At 38.7% G+C, this 21,765-nt stretch overlaps 1 protein-coding gene across 1 annotated transcript in view; it reads left to right on the forward strand.

Moving 5' to 3' along the window:
- LOC133653939 (CTTNBP2 N-terminal-like protein) overlaps window positions 1-21,765 on the forward strand; it is a 45,102-nt gene that overhangs the window by 19,409 nt on the left and 3,928 nt on the right. The window contains exons 3-4 of the mRNA XM_062053788.1: window positions 16,960-17,211; window positions 19,133-19,240. Of these exons, the coding sequence (XP_061909772.1) occupies window positions 16,960-17,211; window positions 19,133-19,240 (360 nt within the window). The remainder of the gene's footprint in view (window positions 1-16,959; window positions 17,212-19,132; window positions 19,241-21,765) is intronic.

The raw sequence follows: 21,765 nt of genomic DNA on the forward strand, positions 1-21,765 counted from the left end.
TTATCAAAGGAAAACATTGGTTGAACCTGTCTAGTGTTTGTTTTTAGCAAAAAGTGGATTATTACAATAAGTAATGTTAATTGAATTAACTGATTTACACAATTATGTTTTGTGTTTTAATCACTAAAATATGAAGGTAATGTAAGATAAAAGTAATATTTTATGTCAATAAGGGATCAATGCATTATTTTGTTGAATGCGGTTCAGCCGTAACAAGTACTTTCATCATTGTACAACACACAAGCTTGAGTAAGGTCATTGTGTCTAAGGCATGGAGGGTAAGGCATAATCTTGAAGCACACCAGTTTGCTTCCAAAAGCATACACTGGAAATCTCATTCATCTTTAACAGCAGGGCGCAGTCATGTTGAAAGTCAACATGAAAGACTTAAATCCAATCTGGATATGGCTGGGGCATGATGTCATCCCACAATTTGCTTGTACTATATTTAAGTTCCTGAATGACAGTTTTAGATTAAACCATTTTTCAAATTTTAAATGTACAACATGCAACTTGCTTGAATTGCTTAACTACAGTAGAAGCATTGCACATGGTCAGTTTAGTAAGGCTCAGGGCCCTATTTTCCCATGTGCTCGAGCGGAATAAGCTGCGCAGTTGTGCGCATTCTCCCTCTTCTAAGTCAAAGGTCATCCAAGTCTCTACGTACCTTTATCCAAGAAACACGATTTGGGTGGAGTAACCCTAAAATGTGGGCGTTTCCTTTTAAATTTGGCTTTGCGCATATTCTCCCATTGCCTTACTGTAAGTTATTTTACACCTAAGTGCCACGGGAAGGTGAAACATTATGTTACGCTTGAAGTTTGGATGCAATGTACACCACACGTAATAAAATGATAAAAGAAACTTGCAGAAATCGTTGAAATCTATTCTGATCTCTTCAAATAGAGACACCTGCAAAAATCAATTGAGATGAGAATAAAATGCCACTCTCCATTAACAAACAAATTCCAATATGCACATTGCTTATTTGGCTGTGTCTTTGCTTGAGTGGGAGGGACGTGGAAAATACATATATTCTGTAACGTCTATCAGAAGATATAAAAAGGAAAAGAAGGTGATCATCATTAAATGCTTTATTGAACACAATGATCAGCAAGGATGTAGCAAGCAGAATTAATGAAACATTTATTTCAGGAGAAGAAGAAAAAGGTGGAAATTGTGGGGACAAGAGGAGGAAAAGACAAAAAACATGTATATTTTAACCCATTGTAGTCCCCGAATCAAACAGTTTGGGAACCCCCTGATTTAATTAATTGATTTGATTGATTTTTTGGGGGCAGTTAATGACGCACGCACGCACACAAACAGCTGTCTAAACCCCTCCTAACATGTCAAGGCTTCTCAAACAGTTGTAATACTTCTAAACATCAGACATAACATCAGGGTGGCTAGCATATATCAACAAGTAAAACAAAGTTAATCAATGAAGTTACATTGAGCTGGAAGAAAACACTGTTCCAATAACCATGGACACACACAACAACAAGTGCTGCCTGGATGGATAAGGACTTTTCAAATTTAAAGTGTTATCTTTTACACAGTTTTCAATGACATGCACAAGTAATAGAACAAATCCATGTTCCATTTATTTCACTAAGCCAAAAGAAAGGCATCATGGCAAAGTCTGCCTCCTTAGTATTTGAGTCACATAAGCCCGCCTTCTTTAAAAACTTACGCATGTGTCACGTTTTGAGAATATCCATCCATTTTCTACCGCTTGTCCCTCTTGGGGTCGCGGGGGGTGCTGAAGCCTATCCCAGCTGCAGTCGGGCGGAAGGCGGGGTACACCCTGAACAATTCGCCACCTCATCGCAGGGCCAACACAGATAGACAGACAACATTCACACTCACATTCACACACTAAGGCCAATTTAGTGTTGCCAATCAAGCTATCCCCAGGTGCATGTTTTTGGAGGTGGGAGGAAGCCGTAGTACCCGGAGGGAACCCACACAGTTACGAGGAGAACATGCGAACTCCACACAGAAAGACCCCGAGCCTGGGGATCGAACCTAGGACCTTATTGTGAGGCACACACACTAACCCCTGGCACACCGTGCTGCCCTCATTTTGAGAATATGAATAGGAGAAACGGGCAAAGCTCCAAAGGCGTAAAAAAACAGACTATGGCCCCCAGGGAATGTGTCATTAATGTCAAGACTCTTAGCTTAGACAGTTGTTTCAAGAAACATTTTTGTCATACACATTGGATGGCACGTTATTTATTACCGGAGGTCCCAGATTTAGCCCAAAGGGTACCACAAGAAGGATAAGATGTACGAAATAATTAAAATAGAATATGATATAAATAGAGTAGCTTAGCATAGGTTAACAGGAATATAATATCACTAGAATAGAACAAATACATTTTCCTCTAAAACATTTCACATAGCCTATTTTATCTGTGGTGTACTTAACAAATTTTAATCATTTAAAACTGGCAAATGTTTTTTTTGAAAGTTTAGGCTTTACTAAAGAGGCTTTCCATATGTGACAGGTCTGGTCTTGCAGCCCTTTTGTCTGTGTCTAAATGATACAGCAAAGAGCTAATTCCCAAAGAATGCATACGTATTTCCATTACCACCTCACACTGTTAGGTTGGAGGACTTGAGATGTTAGCCTGGAGACGAATTCTGAACGTTACGCTAACATGTGGTTGTCTGCATACTAAGTTTTGCACACACAGGTGCATGCATATCCATTTATCCTTATTTGAACGTCTGTTAACATCTTCCCCAGGATTATTCAGGAATGAAATAAAAGGCTTTATTTGAATATCGCAACAGGAAAAATGCACTCAGTAATACCATTCAAAGGGGTAATGTCCACGCCTGCAGCAGTTCATTGTTTGAGAGTACACGGTTTCACTGTGGTAACAAGACTCTTTGGCCTCTGTTGACTCACACAAGGCTATGATTGTGCCTTGAGGAAGTTGAGGCGGTCGTTAACTGACTAACAGAAGATCCCTGCAGGTGTGAAAATCTGTCTGTTGCACATCATATTAGTTGCTCAGTGTGATATAAAATATTCTAGGAAGTAGTAGAGGACTGTTTACATAATTGCTACATATACAAATTTCATAATTATTGTTTCTTGGCATATGTTCAGATAGCGCAGTAATTTTTGGTTACACAGAGATAAGAGTTTGTAACCTTCTCGTGAAAGATAATGTGCAGTTATTATAATCATAATTATCTTGCTAAAAATATGGTTCTCTTAGTGTAATCTTAAATTGTCCCCAGAGGCTGTAGGGCTTGTTTAAAATGTTGTTCTTAAAGGGGACCTATAATCATTTTAAACAACATTTAAAACACTTCCTTGTGGTCTATAAATAATATCCATTGGAAATGCTTTGGTGTACATTTTGCGCAAAGTTACACTTCTTGTGTTTGTCTGCAAGCAGTTCATGTGTCAAAATGTGTCCTTTAGATTGCAATTGAAATCATCTGAGCCCCACCCTCTACAAAAGTCTCAATTTATATTTCAAAGATGTACACTTTTAAATACAGTATATATCCTGAAGATGAATATCACTGCTATTTTTTTTATCAGACACGGATGAACAATAAACTTCATAAACAGTTGATCAGCCACAAAATTAGGTACACCTACTCACACTCTAATAGATAAAGAGCTGCATATCAATTTTTTTGTGCATCTCTAGATTAGATTAAATAAAACTTTATCCAACCTTATCTTGTGGTCCCTCAAACCAAGTAGAAATGATGCCACCTTTTCTCACCAGGCTTTAGTAGCTAATCCAATTTTGTAATGGCCCATCTTAACAAAACAGTCCTGTGTAAAATGCTGCGGACAAATAAACCAGTAAATACTTATTTTATAGACATCAGAGCAGGCGAGAGGGCATGAGACAAGAAGGAATAACACCAGAGGCTTCAGACAGTACCAAAAACCCCGGATTCCCACTGGATGCGTAACGACAGCTGAACAGCGTAACCATGAAACAGCACCGCCATCCGCAGTCCGGCAATTCCCACCGCCGTTCTGGTGCGGCTCAGTTGTGCGGTATAATAGCGCAGATTTTTACGTGCTCTTGGAATCCACGCGTGATCATGTGATAAGTGGAGTTGTTGTAAAGTGAACCACTGTCCTTCCAGAGCAGCAGAATCAAATAAACTCGGTCCTGCCATTAACAGTTCCTGAATGGCAACACAGCAGAACGTCTCAAACTTTGCTGTTCATCAATACCCACAAGTCAGTGGCGCCACTGACTTGACTGAACTTGTGGAAAAGACAAAAGTTTTGCCTTGCAGAACGACTACTTTATTTTTTTGTAGCAAGCAACAACATAACAGGAACATCAACCCTGGCGAGTGTTGTACACACACGCACACACACCTCATTCAACTCTCTCGAGCCACTCCCCTGCTTTCCCGGGCCCCTGTATGAGCTAGTATTTGACACAGTGCATCATGTCCCCATATAGTTGCCTCGAATATGCCTGTATATAACTATTTAATTTTGGACCTCCAGAAGCAGCATGTCCTCATCCATTTGTGTGCCTTTGACAAGTTCACTTCATGTTGTTGCCGTCCATTAGGGCATTTCAAAGTGTAAAATACGATCCGCCTTAAAAACGTAGTATTTTATTTTGAAGGTAAAGGGATCATTTATATTGTGTTTGTGAATGACTTCCTTTACCACACAAGCAGATTTTAGCTAAATTGAACAGCTGTGTTGTGGCAACAGGCAAATATAGAAGCTCTGCGAGCATAGAAATACTAGAAATGTCCATATAAGTATGTCCACCTCACTGTAATGTCACACTGTATTCTCTATTAAAAGAAACACAAACATTCAGCGTTCAGAGGCTTCACAAACTGAGTGCAAGCTCACGTTCAAATGCATGAACCTTATGATTTGACGCTTTGATAGTGCTTTGACATTTGGCATACAAGAGTATCCTGTATGTCAGAAAAATGTAAAACATTATCATAGGTTCCTTTTACCAGAGAAGGAGCACTGCAGGCTGGTTACCACAAAACAACTTGCTCACAGGTAAACCTACAAAGGAGTGGTCACACATTCTGTTACACACAAAGAAAAGACAGACATTCGGCACCAGCTGTCATATTGAAGCCCAGCCGGTCAGACATAGAGACAAAGGGTGGGACTGAAGGTATTGAGACAGTATCTTTGTGCAATCTCTACTCTGAGGGTCACATTCTTTAATCAACAGAGACTGAACATTAGCGTCTTTACTTGTGCCTTTAGTGTTTGTGTGTGTGCGCGTGTGTGTTAACATTGTTGGCGTCTGTGAGCAAGTAAAAGCAAAAGACTCCTAGAATGTGGCCATGGAGAGACTATTTCTTAGAAACGAAACAATCCACTGGCAGAAGAATTTGTTGTCATTCATACTGCCTTGAGCAGAGAGATGATGGGCTTCTTGGAAGACCGCGGTGGCGGGCAGCCAGGACTGTCAAGAAGGTCGAGGTGTGAACTACAGTCACATCCTTGCTTCCAAAAATGTAAGGGCCTGATCTACTGTACTAAAAGTTTGCGTGTATTAACAGACGTGCAAACTTGATAGCACACGCAAAGCTGATCTACTAAACTGGTGTGCACAGGATTGTGTCTTTAAAGTGAGAGAAATAGGAAGCGCAGCGCATTTCGTGTGAATCCCTTCATGAATATGCAGAATGTATGCTGATCATCAAAACGCTCATGATATTTGGAGGAGAAAATGCAAATTTTCGATTCAAAATGAATATTTTTTTTAAAAACATTGGGTGCCAATTCTATGATTAACTACATTCCTCCATAAAATAGATAATCCGCTCTGATAAATTCCTATATTACTTAAAAGAAAACTTGTTTTGTTTGATAAAATTCTACTCAAACATTTACTAAAGTGGCTGGACAGGACAGATTAAAATAAATATATATACTTTTTTTTTTAATCTAATTTTGATTTTTTTTTAATTGATTGAGAATCGCAATTATTTTTTTGACGTCCCTACTAATTAGCATGTAGCATTCTCTCTCCACAGTATTTACATTCACACATAGCTAAACAAGCTGAAATGGCCACAATCACCCCTAGTGTACAAGACGCACACTGCATATGGCCAACAGTCCCATTAGAGCAGGGGTCTCCAACTCAATTTGCCTGGGGGCCACTGGATGCAGAGTCTGGGCCGCAAGAAAAGATTTCTTAAAAAAATTATTTTTAAACGTCTTTTTTTAAATTTTCAACACAAAATAAAATCAGAATATAAATGAACAAAATGAGAATTAAGTAAATAAATCAGTCATAAGTAATAACAAGAGAGGAGAAGTCTAGCAAAACTCCTAGCCATTATGGACAACACCTCCCACCCACTGCACTCAGACCTTGCGGGGAGAATGAGCACGTTTGGTGGAAGGCTCAGAGTCAGACTCCCAAAATGCAACACGGAACGACACAGGAGGTCCTTTATACCGACAGCCATCAGACTGTATAATGCATATGTTCCTTGACTGCACTTAAATGTAGAGTATATGTAGTATTTGTAGAATATATTTATATGATTTATATATTATATATATAATATATTATATTATTTATTGTTATTCTTGTCTATTGAGAGCGAACTGTGGTGCTGAATTTCCCCCAGGGATCAATAAAGTACTTTTTATTCTATTCTAACAATAATAATTCGATTTCTCCAGTCAGCAACAATGTATACACATACACATAATGTGCTACCCTGTTCACTCTCTCATCTCCCTGGTATTTTGCATACTCCTCAGCATGTCTAGTTGCATAATGACGTTTTAAATTGTATTTCTTGTGCACCGCAACGTCAAAGTGCCCCTGTGCTCAACAAAGAAATATTGCATCTCCCACTTTTCCTGGAATTGTCTTTGCTCATCACTAACCTTTCTCTTCACTGCACGCTTTGAAAAAGACATGTTTGGGGTTGTGGAATATATTTGTATTTAACCGACGCACGGAGAATAATGCACGGAGAATAATGTTATTTCCGCAATGTGTGTCGTTCCGCTTTTCCTCCCGACAGCAACACGGCGGTCGGCGGAAAGTACCGGGAAAAAGTGGCGGCTCCCGGAGTTTTATATGGCGTCATATAAAAATATATGTAGTGTTCATCATGTGAGGCAATGCAAATTAAACAATAAAAAAAAAAAAAATAACGGTTTGAATTGGTCCAGGTTATCAGGGACTTGACGGAGAGGTGTCGCCGTGTGACTGCAACCAAGCACGTAAGACAACCCTCGTCTCCATGGCAACGTTCCTCTCCTTTCACTCATTTGCCGCTTTTCCACTAACGCAGGGGTATTTTGGACCCAAATAACAAAAATCGTCTTTGTCTGGAGCCAACGGGAGGGGGCGGGGGGTTGGGGGTCTCGCTGTGGCGTTTACAGTCACGGTAGCACAATTAGCCCCGATCACGACTAACGTGTTATACGTCCGATTCGCCCAGCGACTCTCTGTCGGAGTATCAGCGCTGGGGTCCAGTGCACCACACTTTTGTATTGTCGCTCGGTCCTTCGGCGGAGTGCTCCGGACCGCTCTCTCCCCCGCCCGTACCGGCGGAAGTGAGAAAGACACACACAGTGACAGAGCGAGCGAGAGAGAGAGAGAGAGAGAGAGAGAGAGAGAGAGAGAGAGAGAGAGAGAGAGAGAGAGAGAGAGAGAGAGAGAGAGAGAGAGAGAGAGAGAGAGAGAGAGAGAGAGAGAGAGAGAGAGAGAGAGAGAGAGAGAGAGAGAGAGAGAGAGAGAGAGAGAGCGAGGGAGGGAGGGAAGGAGGTAGAGCGTGTCCGGGTCTCGTGGAAAAGCAGCAAAACGTGTATCTGCTTGCATCACGCAAGTGACGTCAATGTTCGGCCCTCGAGAGCCATTTACCACACCATGATTGGTAGATTCCTTGTAGCCCGGAAGAGTTAGGGCTACAAGGAATTCTGGGTATTTGTTCTGTTGTGTTTATGTCAGAGGTGTGGACTCGAGTCACATGACTTGGACTCGAGTCAGACTCGAGTCATGAATTTGATGACTTTAGACTCGACTTGACAAAATGTAAAGAGACTTGCAACTCGACTTAAGACTTTAACATCAATGACTTGTGACTTCACTTGGACTTGAGCATTTTGACTTGACATGACTTGCTACTTTCCCCAAAACCCAAACCTTAAAAAGTTATTTGGGAGCGCTCCGTATTTTTCATTTTATACGTCTGTGTCTATAAGCGTGTGTGCTGCTTTTCAGCTGGTGTGCTCTCAGTACAACAGCCAATCAAATTAGTTATACGTTGTTTTCATCACACAGCATTCATCCAATCCAATTGCAGGACAACCACCGAACAAGAGTTGTCAAACAATGCGGCAGTGAGAAACAATTATGCCAAAGTTGGTTTCGTTCGGGTATAAAAACTACGGCTTGGTCAACAAAAAACGAATTGCCGTATGCAAATCACGCAGTTCAAATATTACAGACGGAGACGCAACAACTTCCAACTTCGTTCGACATTTGAAGTTGCACAAAGAAGGGTAAGTTTTGAATGTAAGATGACGTTTATTGGCTAAGTAACATGACTTTTATTTGCTGTGTAGTTAAATCAGTGAGGCTGCAAACTCACTGCTAACGTTATAACCATAGACATCTTATAAGGGTACGCAGCATTGAGCGCTACTGCCTACTGGCGCAGACGAGACGCGGAGCCGCCATCTTGGAGTGGTGATCCTCTCCACTCAGTGCAATTCATTTGGCAGGAGCAATGAACTGTCAGCGCATTTAATTCATTTTACCTCACTGAATACCACTGATTTTCACGCGTTTTTTTGTCATACGTGTAGCTATGATAACGGACACATGTTTTGGCGTTTTTATTATTCATAGTTTGCTTAACAGTAATATAATATTCTTATACGCTATAAGTGACCAGACGTCCGAGATCAAAACTGGGAATATAATCCCAGAGAAGGGGGAAAAAAAACGGTCAGCTATTTTTAAGTTGAAGAAACAATATGATTATGTTATATATACATGCGTATATCCTACATAAACAATGTATGAATACATTAGATATCTATATATTTTAGGGACCTATAGACTGTAACTCTGTTGCTGCAGCAGCAGAGAGTTTATTCTGTCTTGACACTTTGTATTGATATTTTGTATTAAATTCTTCCCTTAAATGATAATGTTTACAGTGATTGTTTTATATCTATTTTTTATGTATGTCGCTATGGATAAAAGCGTCTGCCAAATACTTAAACATATATAAACACCTGAAAGTCTTTATATCAGCTAAAACCACCAATCTGTTTCACTGGATTCAGAATAAAACCAAATGCTGTTTTACCCAACAATGTTAGTATTTGAATATTGTTACTTGAAGACTTATTCCTGGTTACAATTATACTGATAAGAAAGTATTGTCTTATACTTTGCCTAAAATGAGAATGCATCATAATCAGTGGCGGCTGGTGAATTTTGTTTTAGGTGGGGCTGAAAGTTTGTAAACCAAACCCCTGTAGGGGTGTCATCCTCCCCTGGAAGATTTCTTTGTGATTCTCACATACATATATTGAAGATCTTTGCTCCTTCTCAACTCTGTGGTAATGTTATTTTCATAAAATACAACCAATAGTATGTTAATGTTTGTTTTTGCAAATGTGTTTATTCTGTAAAGGAATGAGTTAAATGTTTAAAATTGTTTAAACTATTAAAATGACTGGTTAATAGTGCTATTATGAATTGCAATGTCAGCACTATTTTTTTTCCTGCAATTTCAAATGTACTTGTTTTAATAAATAAATACAGCGTTTTAAAAGCATACGCAATCTGTGTAAAAATATTAGTCTGTGGTTAAAAGGACTTGAAAGGACTCGAAACTCAAAATGCAGGACTTGGGACTTGACTTGAGACTTTCTAGTCTTGACTTTGGACTTGACTCGGGACTTGCCTGTCTTGACTCGGGACTTGACTCGAGACTTGAGGGCAAAGACTTGAGACTTACTTGTGACTTGCAAAGCAATGACTTGGTCCCACCTCTGGTTTATGTTGTGTTACGTGTGGATGTTCTCCCAAAATGTGTTTGTCATTCTTGTTTGGTGTGGGTTCACATTGTGGCGCATATTTGTAACATTGATGAAGTTTTTTTTAAACGGCCACCCTCTGTGTGACATGTTTTACTGTTGACTAAGTATGCATTGAAGTCACTAACATGTGTCTGTTGAAGACCGCATAAAACATGTGACTGTGCAGGCACATTGTTAGTATGGAGGAAAAGGGGATGTTAACCCTTGTGTCTTCAATATTGTTGTCCTCAGTATTGTTGACGGGTGAAAGTCGGGAGAGTTGGCAAGAATGCTTCAACTCCGCACACAACGCTGTCAAGCGCCATTCATATAAAACTCGCGGGCCGCACTAACATTAAACGTTCATATTAAGGTGGGGGCCGCACAATAACGTCTCGCGGGCCGCATGTTTGAGACCCCTGCATTAGAGGTAACACATGGAAACTAGAACTTTAAATGTAACTGAAAATAGAAGAAACTGAATTATTTGACAAGTCAGACTAATTTAGTGCATGAAAACATACTGACTATAAAAGTGACATGATGTCAAACAAGGCAGCGCAACTATTCAATTTGTACTTACAAATGAGGACAAAGAACATTATAATATGCGCTCTCATCTGTGTCAGTGGAAATTTCAACCCACGGGTATTCCACTTCCAACTACAGAAAACATGTTGCAGTGAGTTGTAAAATATATTTATGTTTTACACACATGCACACACACACGGTTGTAGTCTAAGAATCATTAAAAATAGCTCCTAAATAAATCACAAGTTACTCAATACTTGAGTATTTTTTTCACAGAATACTTACTCTTACTAAAGTAATTATTTTGATGATTACTTATTACTTGAGTCAAATTACTCTAAAGTAACGGTACGCTTACTGTTCTTGAGTACAATTTTATGGCGACTCAACCCACCTCTGTAAGTAGATCACACGCAACACGCAACAACAATAGTACACCCAATTGTATAGTCCGCACTTGCTGTTTAGCGCGTGGTATTTGGATCTCAGTAGTGTTTCAGAATTACATGAGTGCAAAGTCACCCTTCATTTCTTGACATCTGTTTAACAACTTTGGCTCTTCCAGGATAAATATGCCTAGTTTGAGATGAAAATCTATTTTAAAGCGAAGGCACAATCCAATAGCTAACATGTCTCTTTGATTTCATGGCCTGATCGTTTACGCCTGATTCCTGGGGAAGAATTAACATCTGCTTTTTGTGGGGGGTGAGCACCCTCATCTCTTTGTGTTTTGGTTGAGGGGAAAGACCATCTGCCTACGCTCACACTGACAAAAACATCCCTGCACAGATTGTGTGCACACTCACACATGTTATCAGCAGGTCAATCCTCACTTGTCTTGTGGTGTCTATTTTCACATACTGTACTTAATATTATTAAAGTTTTATTGTGCTTGTCTAAATCCTAACATTATTATTTTAACCTAGAATAATTATACTTACAATACAGGTAATAACATGTGTTTAATAATATATAATTTTAATTTCAACCTTCTTAAATTGTTCTTTGAGTGCAATAGGAAACATATGTTTCTTGTATTGTAAGATTCTCTGTTAAAATAAAGCCCAAATTGACAGTTTTTCATAGTTCCCTTTATTTGGAAAAGTATAAAAAAGAATCTATATACATCTTGGTACCGGTACGAAAATGTATATCCTATATATATATATATATTTATATATATACACACACATACGCGGAATGTATGTGTATAAATGGCCAAAAGTATTTGGCCAACTGCCTTGACTCACATATGAACTTGAAGTGCCATCCCATTCCTAACCCATAGGGTTCAATATGATGTCGGTCCACCTTTTGCAGCTATTACAGCTTCAACTCTTCTGGGAAGGCTGTCCACAAAGTTGCAGAGTGTGTTTATAGGAATTTTCGACCATTCTTCCAAAAGCGCATTGGTGAGGTCACACACTGATGTTGGTCGAGAAGGCCTGGCTCTCAGTCTCCGTTCTAATTCATCCCAAAGGTGTTCTATTGGGTTCAGGTCAGGACTCTATGCAGGCCAGTCAAGTTCATCCACACCAGACTCTTTCATCCATGCCTTTATGGACCTTGCTTTGTGCACTGGTGCACAATCATGTTGGAAGAAGAAGGGGCCCGCTCCAAACTGTTCCCACAAGGTTGGGAGCATGGTATTGTCCAAAATGTTTTGGTATCCTGGAGCATTCAAAGTTAATTTCACTGGAACTAAGGGGCCAAGCCCAACTCCTGACAAACAACCCCACACCATAATTCCTCCTCCACCAAATTTCACACTCGGTACAAAGCAGTCCGAAATGTACCGTTCTCCTGGCAACCTCCAAACCCAGACTCGTCTATCAGATTGCCAGATGGAAAAGCGTGATTCATCAGTCCAGAGAAGGCGTCTCCACTGCTCTAGAGTCCAGTGGCGACGTGCTTTACACCACTGCATCCCACGCTTTGCATTGGACTTGGTGATGTATGGCTTAGGTGCAGCTGCTCGGTCATGAAAACCCATTCCATGAAGCTCTCTGCGTATTGTACGTGGGCAAATTGGAAGGTCACATGAAGTTTGGAGCTCTGTAGCAACTGACTGCAGAAAGTCAGCGACTTCTTTCCACTATGCGTTTCAGCATCCACTGACCCCTCTCTGTCAGTTTACGTGGCCTACCACTTGGTGGCTGAGTTGCTGTTGTTCCTAAACTCTTCCATTTTCTTATAATAAAGCCGACAGTTGACAGTGGAATATTTAGGAGTGAGGAAATGTCACGACTAGATCGTTGCACAGGTAGCATCCTATGACAGTTCCACGCTGAAAATCACTGAGCTCCTGAGCGCGGCCCATTCTTTCACAAATGTTTGTAGAAACAGTCTCCATGCCTAAGTGTTTGATTTTATACACCTGCGGCCGGGCCAAGTGATTAGGATACCTGATTCTCATCATTTGGATGGGTGGCCAAATACTTTTGGCAATATAGTGTATATACATACGTATATTGTCCCTAGTCTGTGAATGTGAGCGCGGATGTTGTCTGTCTATCTGTGTTGGCCCTGCGAGGAGGTGGCTATATCCATTTCCTACCGCTTGTCCCTTTAGGGGTCGCGGGTGGTCGCTGGAGCCTATCTCAGCTGCATTCGGGCGGTAGGCGGGAAACACCCTGGACAAGTTGCCACCTCATCACAGGGCCATATATATATATATAACATATATAATCACACAGACACTTCCTGTTGTCAGCGAGGCCAGGAGTGAATGAGTGAATTAATGTCATCATGTCATAGGAACTGGCAATAGTAAAATTTGCTTCACAATTTTGTGGAATAGCCTTCATTTCTAAGAACAAGAATAGACTGTCGAGTTTCAGATGAAAGTTCTCTTTTTCTGGCCATTTTGAGCGTTTAATTGACCCCACAAATGTGATGCTCCAGAAACTCAACATATATATATTAGGGCTGCAACTAACAACTAATTTGATAATCGATTAATCTGTCGATTATTACTTCGATAAATTGATTATTATGGGGACGGCGTGGCGAAGTTGGTAGAGTGGCTGTGCCAGCAATCGGAGGGTTGCTGGTTACTGGGGTTCAATCCCCACCTTCTACCATCCTAGTCACGTCCGTTGTGTCCTTGGGCAACACACTTCACCCTTGCTCCTGATTGGTGCTGGTAGCGCCTTGCATGGCAGCTCCCGCCATCAGTGTGTGAATGGGTGAATGTGGAAATAGTGTCAAAGCGCTTTGAGGACCTTGAAGGTAGAAAAGCGCTATACAAGTATAACCCATTTATCATTTATTAATAATCGGATAAAAGAGACAAACTACATTTCTATCCTTTCCAGTATTTTATTGAAAAAAACAGCATACTGGCACCATACTGGCACCATACTGGCACCAGACTTATTTTGATTATTGTTTCTCAGCTGTTAAAAAAAAAAAAAATAACATTTTTTTTTTTTTTTTTTAAAGTAGCCTCTGCGCATGCGCACAGCATAGATCCAACGAATCGATGACTAAATTAATCGCCACGATTTTTATAATCGATTGTAATCGATTAGTTGTTGCAGCCCTAATATTTATACATATACATATATATATATATATATATACATATACATATATATATATGTATATATATATATATATATATATATATATATATATATATATATATATGTATAATTTATACATATGTAAAGTATATATTTTATATGTACAGTATATATATATATATATGTACATTTATATGTACACACACATACATATAGCCAATAAAAACAACACAATGCTGTCTTAAAAATAAATTATATATATATATATATATATATATATATATATATATATATATATATATATATATATATATATATATATATATAATATATATATATATATATATATATATATATATATATATATATATATATATATATATATATATATATATATATGTACACACACATATATAGCCATTAAAAACAACACAATGCTGTCTTAAAAATAAATTATATATAGACTGTGTGTATATATATATATATACAGTGGGGCAAAAAAGTATTTAGTCAGCCACCCATTGATTGTCAATGGGTGGCTGACTAAATACTTTTTTGCCCCACTGTATATATATATATATATATATATATATATATATATATATATATACACTACCGTTCAAAAGTTTGGGGTAACCCAAACAATTTTGTGGAATAGCCTTCATTTCTAAGAACAAGAATAGACTGTCGAGTTTTAAATGAAAGTTCTCTTTTTCTGGCCATTTTGAGCGTTTAATTGACCCCACAAATGTGATGCTCCAGAAACTCAATCTGCTCAAAGGAAGGTCAGTTTTGTAGCTTCTGTAACGAGGTAAACTGTTTTCAGATGTGTGAACATGATTGCACAAGGGTTTTCTAATAATCAATTAGCCTTCTGAGCCAATGAGCAAACACATTGTACCATTAGAACACTGGAATGATAGTTGCTGGAAATGGGCCTCTATGCACCTATGTAGATATTGCACCAAAAACCAGACATTTGCAGCTAGAATAGTCATTTACCACATTAGCAATGTATAGAGTGTATTTCTTTAAAGTTAAGACTAGTTTAAAGTTATCTTCATTGAAAAGTACAGTGCTTTTCCTTCAAAAATAAGGACATTTCAATGTGACCCCAAACTTTTGAACGGTAGTGTATATATTTATACAAACAAAACGGGTCACGGGCCACTTTGGGCACGTCTGCTGTAGAAGCTAACTGTTTATGGCCAGTCTTAGTTCTATAATTGTTCATCCTGTGGTCACATATGAGACGCGAGTCACATGGTTGTCTTACGTCAATGCTGGAAGTAGTAAAATCAGCTGTTCACCTGGTGAGTTTTTCCTCTGTGATAAAGAGGGCATGAACGGGGAAGACCTTCTTACAACACACGTATGCAAGGGGATGGGGTGTCATGTACGGCCGTTCTCGGGGGTTGTAGCCACGGTACGGAGAGATGGGGGGATTTGAGGCTGAAGAGAGGGGAGGCGTGCAGGTTTGTTCAGGGGTTAAAATGTGCACGTGTTGGCGGGTGTGTTGGTCACTCTCCGGTTGGGAGTGTCACTGATGTCATGTTAGTAAAAAAAATTTCTTAATGATTTTGCGATCGCCCAGTAGAGTCCCCAAGATCGACTGGTTAATCGCGATCGGCGGGTTAGCAACCTCTCCTGTAGTACATACTGTGTCTCCAGACTACTACCCGTCTGTGTATCAGTCAATACATGTCCATGCACTAAATTAGTGCATTCAAAGTTTGGCTCTAAATAAGCATTCTACAACCCATTGAAACAACTTAATAAGATGGTGTTTGGTTTTTAAAAAGTCGGACAAACACACCTGCATTATGCGATTGAAAAACAGATCACTCGAGTGGGTGTGTGACGCCAGAGGGACCCTTGGTATGGCACATACACCATTCTCAATGCGCGGAATACAACCCGGAAGCAGATACTATTCAGTAAAACATGGGCAACAACTGGAATGTGAAGGCGAATGTTTATTTGCTTCACAAATTAAAAGAAAGTACAGATCAATTGAACAAAAAGAGAAACAGAGAAATGGAGAATGTCGGCTTCATGCAGACTCCCAAATGAAAATCAAATGAGATGAAAGAGAATGAAGAAGGTATATATATTACAAGGCACAGAATAAAGCGTACACAAAATTCTTTACGCTGCATTTGTGAACTCCAAACTGGTTAGCAATAACGCTGTATTCCACACAACTGGCAAGCTTTTACACAACAATAGCAACCATTATCTGTAACAGGCACAAACAGTCTTTTCCTTTGGATTTAAAACTCTTATCAATCCACAGAGCTTATTAACTCCAAGACATTCAAGTTTTGTTTCCATGATTCTCCATCTCAAAATTCCTTAGAAACAACTTTCTCCTGTCTTTTTTTGCTTTGGACCTGCATCTGCTCCAGGACATTCTTGATAATAGTGTCATGTTTGTAGCGCGTTCTTAAAACATACCTCGATGTTGTCGACTATTTAACATCAGCATAGCCATTACAGATGTAATATTTGTAATATGTGCCAATATTACAGCAGACAACAGGTACAACAGAGCTAAGCTGTTGATTTGAATGGCGCCGCAGATGGCTTATTTTGGTGGGACGTCATCGGTCAACCGAAAAAGTAATACATTTAACCGCGCTAAAAGGAAATAAGTGTACGGGAAGAACACAGGGTATGACCAATAGTCGCATTAGGGAGTGTGCATGGACACTGGGACTTTACATGTAGGTGTGAAAATACAAAAAAAAAAACTATTTGAGGAATCAGAATAATTTGATGCAAGGACATGTGAATGCCAGCGAATTAAACATCTCAACATCTGTTGTTTGTGTCCATTAGGCTCAACACAAAGATGCTTTCATCCAGGAGCGTTATGGCCAATATGACCTCAGCGATCCATTTCTGGCCTTACAACGGGACGGCAATGCAACTAAGAACCAAAACACATTTGCCCAAACTCATGCACACCTGCATGAACAGGCAGTGGGCCCAAATCCTTTAGCTGTCTTGAAACTGGTCATGGCCCACTGTAAGAGGATGCAGGAAAGGATGATGAGACAGTTGGCAGCGACTGAGAGCAGACACAAAAAGGTACGTTTTTAGGTTGTAAATGCTCACCCAGTAGCATTTCAGTTTGCTTGTTGTCATGATTCTAAAAAACCCTGCAAGCGTCACAAAGAGGCTTATGCTCGTACAATAAGCTGATTGTGCGCGTGAATATGGATTTGTGCTTCATGTTTTCAACACTGTAAGTTAATCACCAAAGGTTTTGCGGTATATGCTGAGGTCTAGCAGATGTCTGCAGCCCTAATGGAGGGTTGAACAGTCAAATATGTAAAACTTAAAAGATACTAAGCATTCTGTTATTATTATTATGGGTTCTCAAACTTATTTTTTAATGCTTGGTAGGAATTTTTCCAAAGGGTTCCTATTAGGTTTTTAGAGAGAGTTCATCCTTTGATGATGTTATGGCTGCAGCTAACGATTATTTTATTGATCAAGTAATCTAGCAATTAATTTGTCCAATTAATCGAGTAATTGGATAAAACACACTTTATAGCCAAAAAAATCTGTTTCTCAGTTTACTGCCCGTACAGGCCGCAGCAGTACTCAGTTGTAATACACTTTTCCACCACTAGTGGCAGCAATGACAATATCAAACGAACAGAAGAAGTCTGGAGCTAAAGTCATGGAAAAGTTTCTTAAAGGCAAAAATTATGACTAAATTGGTAAATTTGTCTTTTTTATTTTATCAACAGTTTAGTTAAGAAACATATTCAGTATTAATTTGGTTAAATTATTTTAGCGCAACATGGATGGATAATTGTATGTAAGCTTATTTTGTCATTTACTTATGTGTCCCTTCTTATGCAGTATATTTGGTTAGTACTTATTTTTCTAATCAGCCTGACCTAAGCCAAAGGTTTATGTATTAAATAAATAAAAATATTTGTGATTAACACATGGTTCCATATCCTTTGTAAAGGTTGTTAACTGTAAGTACAGTAGGTTAGATATAATTATTGAATACGATTAAAATTAAGAGTAAGATGACTAATTCAGTGTTAATATTTGAGTGGGCCCTTGGCCCCTCTGTCGTGGAAAAGTTAGGCCCCAAGGTCAAAAAGGTTAAAAACCCTGCTATATAGCCTCAATGCGTATTTTATTTCAAGTACTTGAAATAAACAATATTTTTTTGCTTGCCATAACCTTCATTGTTTTCTAATAAATCATCAACGTTGAAATTGCACTTTTAACATGTGTGCATTAGACAATTTAAAAAGTGATATGCTGTTTGCCGCCACATAGATAACGCCACCCACACACTACCACAGGGATGTCAAAGTCAAATACATCTGAGGGCCAAAAAACAAATTTGCTACAACCCGAGGGCCAGACTGGTCCAATGTTTATTAAAACATATTAAAATGATTGCACATAACTTAAGGAACCAAGAACTAACACAGTGTACTGTATTTTGTTTAATGATTAAATGAATAATCCAACTTTTTTTTTTGTATGGCTCTATAACTACTTTCAAGTGAAAACATGTTTCAACAGGCTCACAGACAAAAACAAACTTCCTTCAAAGCAGGCGGCTGTGGCCTGCTGGCCGGTTCTAATACTAACCAAATATCATCCCGGGGACCATAGGTAATTCATCCGGCCCGCGGGCCTTGACTTTGGCATCACTGCACTACCACTATCGTATGCTTCATTGCCACAACCGTGCCGATGTCCACGTTTTTAAAGTTCCACACTCTCCGTGCCACACGGATTTGATAAACTTGTATTAATAACACACATTTAACGATCAAGCAAAGCAACATAATATAAATCATAGCTTTTTTCTAATCAAATAACTCATATAATGAAAAAGGCTTACAATGAGTGAGACATTTTAATTATTTATATGTAATTAAGCCCTACTGTGCAGCTTGATTAGTTGGAGACAAAGTATTTTCAGATGTTTCACTCCTATAATGTTATCCAATTGTTCTGTGTTTCCTAGATGATAGCTGATCTAGTGGAGGAGAAACAGCGACATGCCCATGAATCTACCCAGAGGGACAATTTCTCATTGATACTGCAAACAGAGAGAGACAACCTCTTGCAACAGGTGTGACCGACACATACTCAATATGGTTATGTCTTGTGTTTCACTCTTCAACTTGCTGATGCATGATCAGAGAGAAGAGATTGCTTTTGCTTTCATTTGTCTTATTCTACTCTCCTTTCTGTCTGTTTTCCCTCTCCGACTGAAACTGTAGCAAGCAGGAAAGCATCAGTGGGGCTCCATTGTCTAACTCAGTGGGGCAGGCAGGGTTAAGCCTGTTAAAGTTCAAGAACATACACAGGCAACATTATGCACAAGCACATGGCCCTCACAGAGGAAACAGATGAGGAAGAGCCCATTGTTTAGCAGTCCTGCCTGGGGTTTATGGCCTCAGGAAACATGAGATCATGGTCCAATATGAGGTCATCTCATGCACACACAGTGAGCACAATATCAGGCGCAACATAAGATTATTATGGCCTTATGTAAGACTATTGTCCAATTCCAGTTGCCCAAGTTAAGTTTGTATGTCCAACAACCACATGCACTCAAGATTATGTTGCATCACCATCGTATTCCTTTTATAACACAACCAAGCTTTTGAAGTCACAAAGTTACCCTTTAATTATCCTTAAATATAGGTTTCATTTACTAAAAAATATGAACAACGTACCATAGATAAAGGATAAGAGTCCATTGTAGATGTGCAGAACAAATGAATTTTCTAAACATACACTGCAAAAAGTCAGTGTTGAAAAACAAGGAAAAAAAAGTACAAAAAATAGGGGTATTTTATTTGAACTAAGCAAAATTATCTGCCAATAGAACAAGAAAATGTGGCTTGTCAAGACTTTCCAAAACAAGTAAAATTAGCTAACTTCAATGAACCCAAAAATATCTTAAAATAAGTATATTCTCACTAATAACAAGTGCACTTTTCTTGGTAGAAAAAAAACAGACCTTTTTGCTCAATATGTTGAAAAATATTCTTAAATTAAGTAAATGCTAGTGCCATTATCTTGACATAATATGCACTCGGCATTACATTACTTGAAACCAGCAAACTTATACTAAAAACTAATTTATTGTTCTTAATGGAAAGGCAACAAGGCAACCGCTTGTTACTGTCGGGGTCTCCTAGCCGCTCAGGCAAATCATATTGTCTAAAAATGCATTTTTCCATCGATAACCTGACATCATCGCGCCAAGTGCGTGCTCTTTCATTCAATTAGTGCGCATATATACGGCCCCCGGCCAAAAATGTTTTAACTGTAATTTTGAAGAATTTATCTGAATGTGCATGAACTATTTCTGTTCAAAATTGTTAGAAATGTCACATGTTAAATATTAACTGTCAGTTTACTGTACTGTGCCAACTGTACTACTATGAGAGTACGTATTTTCTCTTGTTTCATTGAAAATAAAACAGCAAAGTCCATTTGGCTGTCATCCGTTTTAATGAGACAAAATTGTGTCAAAGTCATGATTTTTTTTTTCATGCTCGAAATAAGAAATTATTACTTTAAAAAAGCAGTTTTATACTTGGGAGTGTTGATGACACAGCTTTGCAGCTGTTGATATTCTAGTTTCAAGCATGTTTTACTCAATATAGGTCATAACATCTCAGCAACAAGCTGTAATATCTTACTGGGATAATTTAGGACAAAAACACTTAAAACAAGTAAAACACTTTAACATAAAATCTGCTTAGTGAGAAGAATGATCTTATCAGACAGAAAATAAGCAAATATCACCCTTATTTGAGATATTTAATCTTACTTAGATTTCAGTTTTTGCAGTGTATACCTTTGCCACTGGAGTTAAAGTCACAATCGGACATTAAACTTTTCTCCACAAAACTGAAAAAGTGGCCAAAGGAAAATCAGAAGTGTGAGCACTACAACTGGATGTAGTATGGACAAATGGGGCCAATTATTTTCAATGTGTTTTTATTTTTGTACTTGTCTTAATCCTTTTGTATGTGTTTTACACTTTTCTCAACTTTTTTTTAAAAGCCTAACCAGGGACAAGGGTTGTAAATTAGCCTGTGGCTAGAAGTCTTATGTACTTTGACATCGGTTATCTGTGGGTAGCGATGTTTAATTGTACTGTCACTGACAAATAAATACATAAATAAAAAAAATATCAGGATCTTTGTTGAACCAGGTAATTTGCACATTTCAAAAGAATGTGTTGTCATACAGCAGTGCTATTCAACTGGCGGCCAAATGCGGCCCGGGAATGACTCCATACCAGCCCCTAAGTTTGGTTCAAAACTTGGGAGACAAATTCCTAAAAAACTAGCGTGTTCCTGTTGTATAAAATAACGTGGACCACTGTAAACACATTGGCAGATCCTTGCATTGACATTTTAACCTTGCTAACAAACAAAAACACTGGTCCAACTTGATTTGCATAACTGAGACTCTCCTCAAAGCACCCCTTTAAGTCCTCTCCTGTTTGGCTAAAGTGTTGCTTTAGTTTGTTTATTTCAGATGTGGTCGGTAGTTATTTGTTCAAATGATTTTGATTTGTAAGTAGTCTTCTTCAAGGGTCCATATTAGGTCCTCTCTTTTTCATCATCTGAG

This window comes from Entelurus aequoreus, linkage group LG07 (assembly GCF_033978785.1).
Source record: "Entelurus aequoreus isolate RoL-2023_Sb linkage group LG07, RoL_Eaeq_v1.1, whole genome shotgun sequence".
Lineage (NCBI taxonomy): Eukaryota > Metazoa > Chordata > Actinopteri > Syngnathiformes > Syngnathidae > Entelurus > Entelurus aequoreus.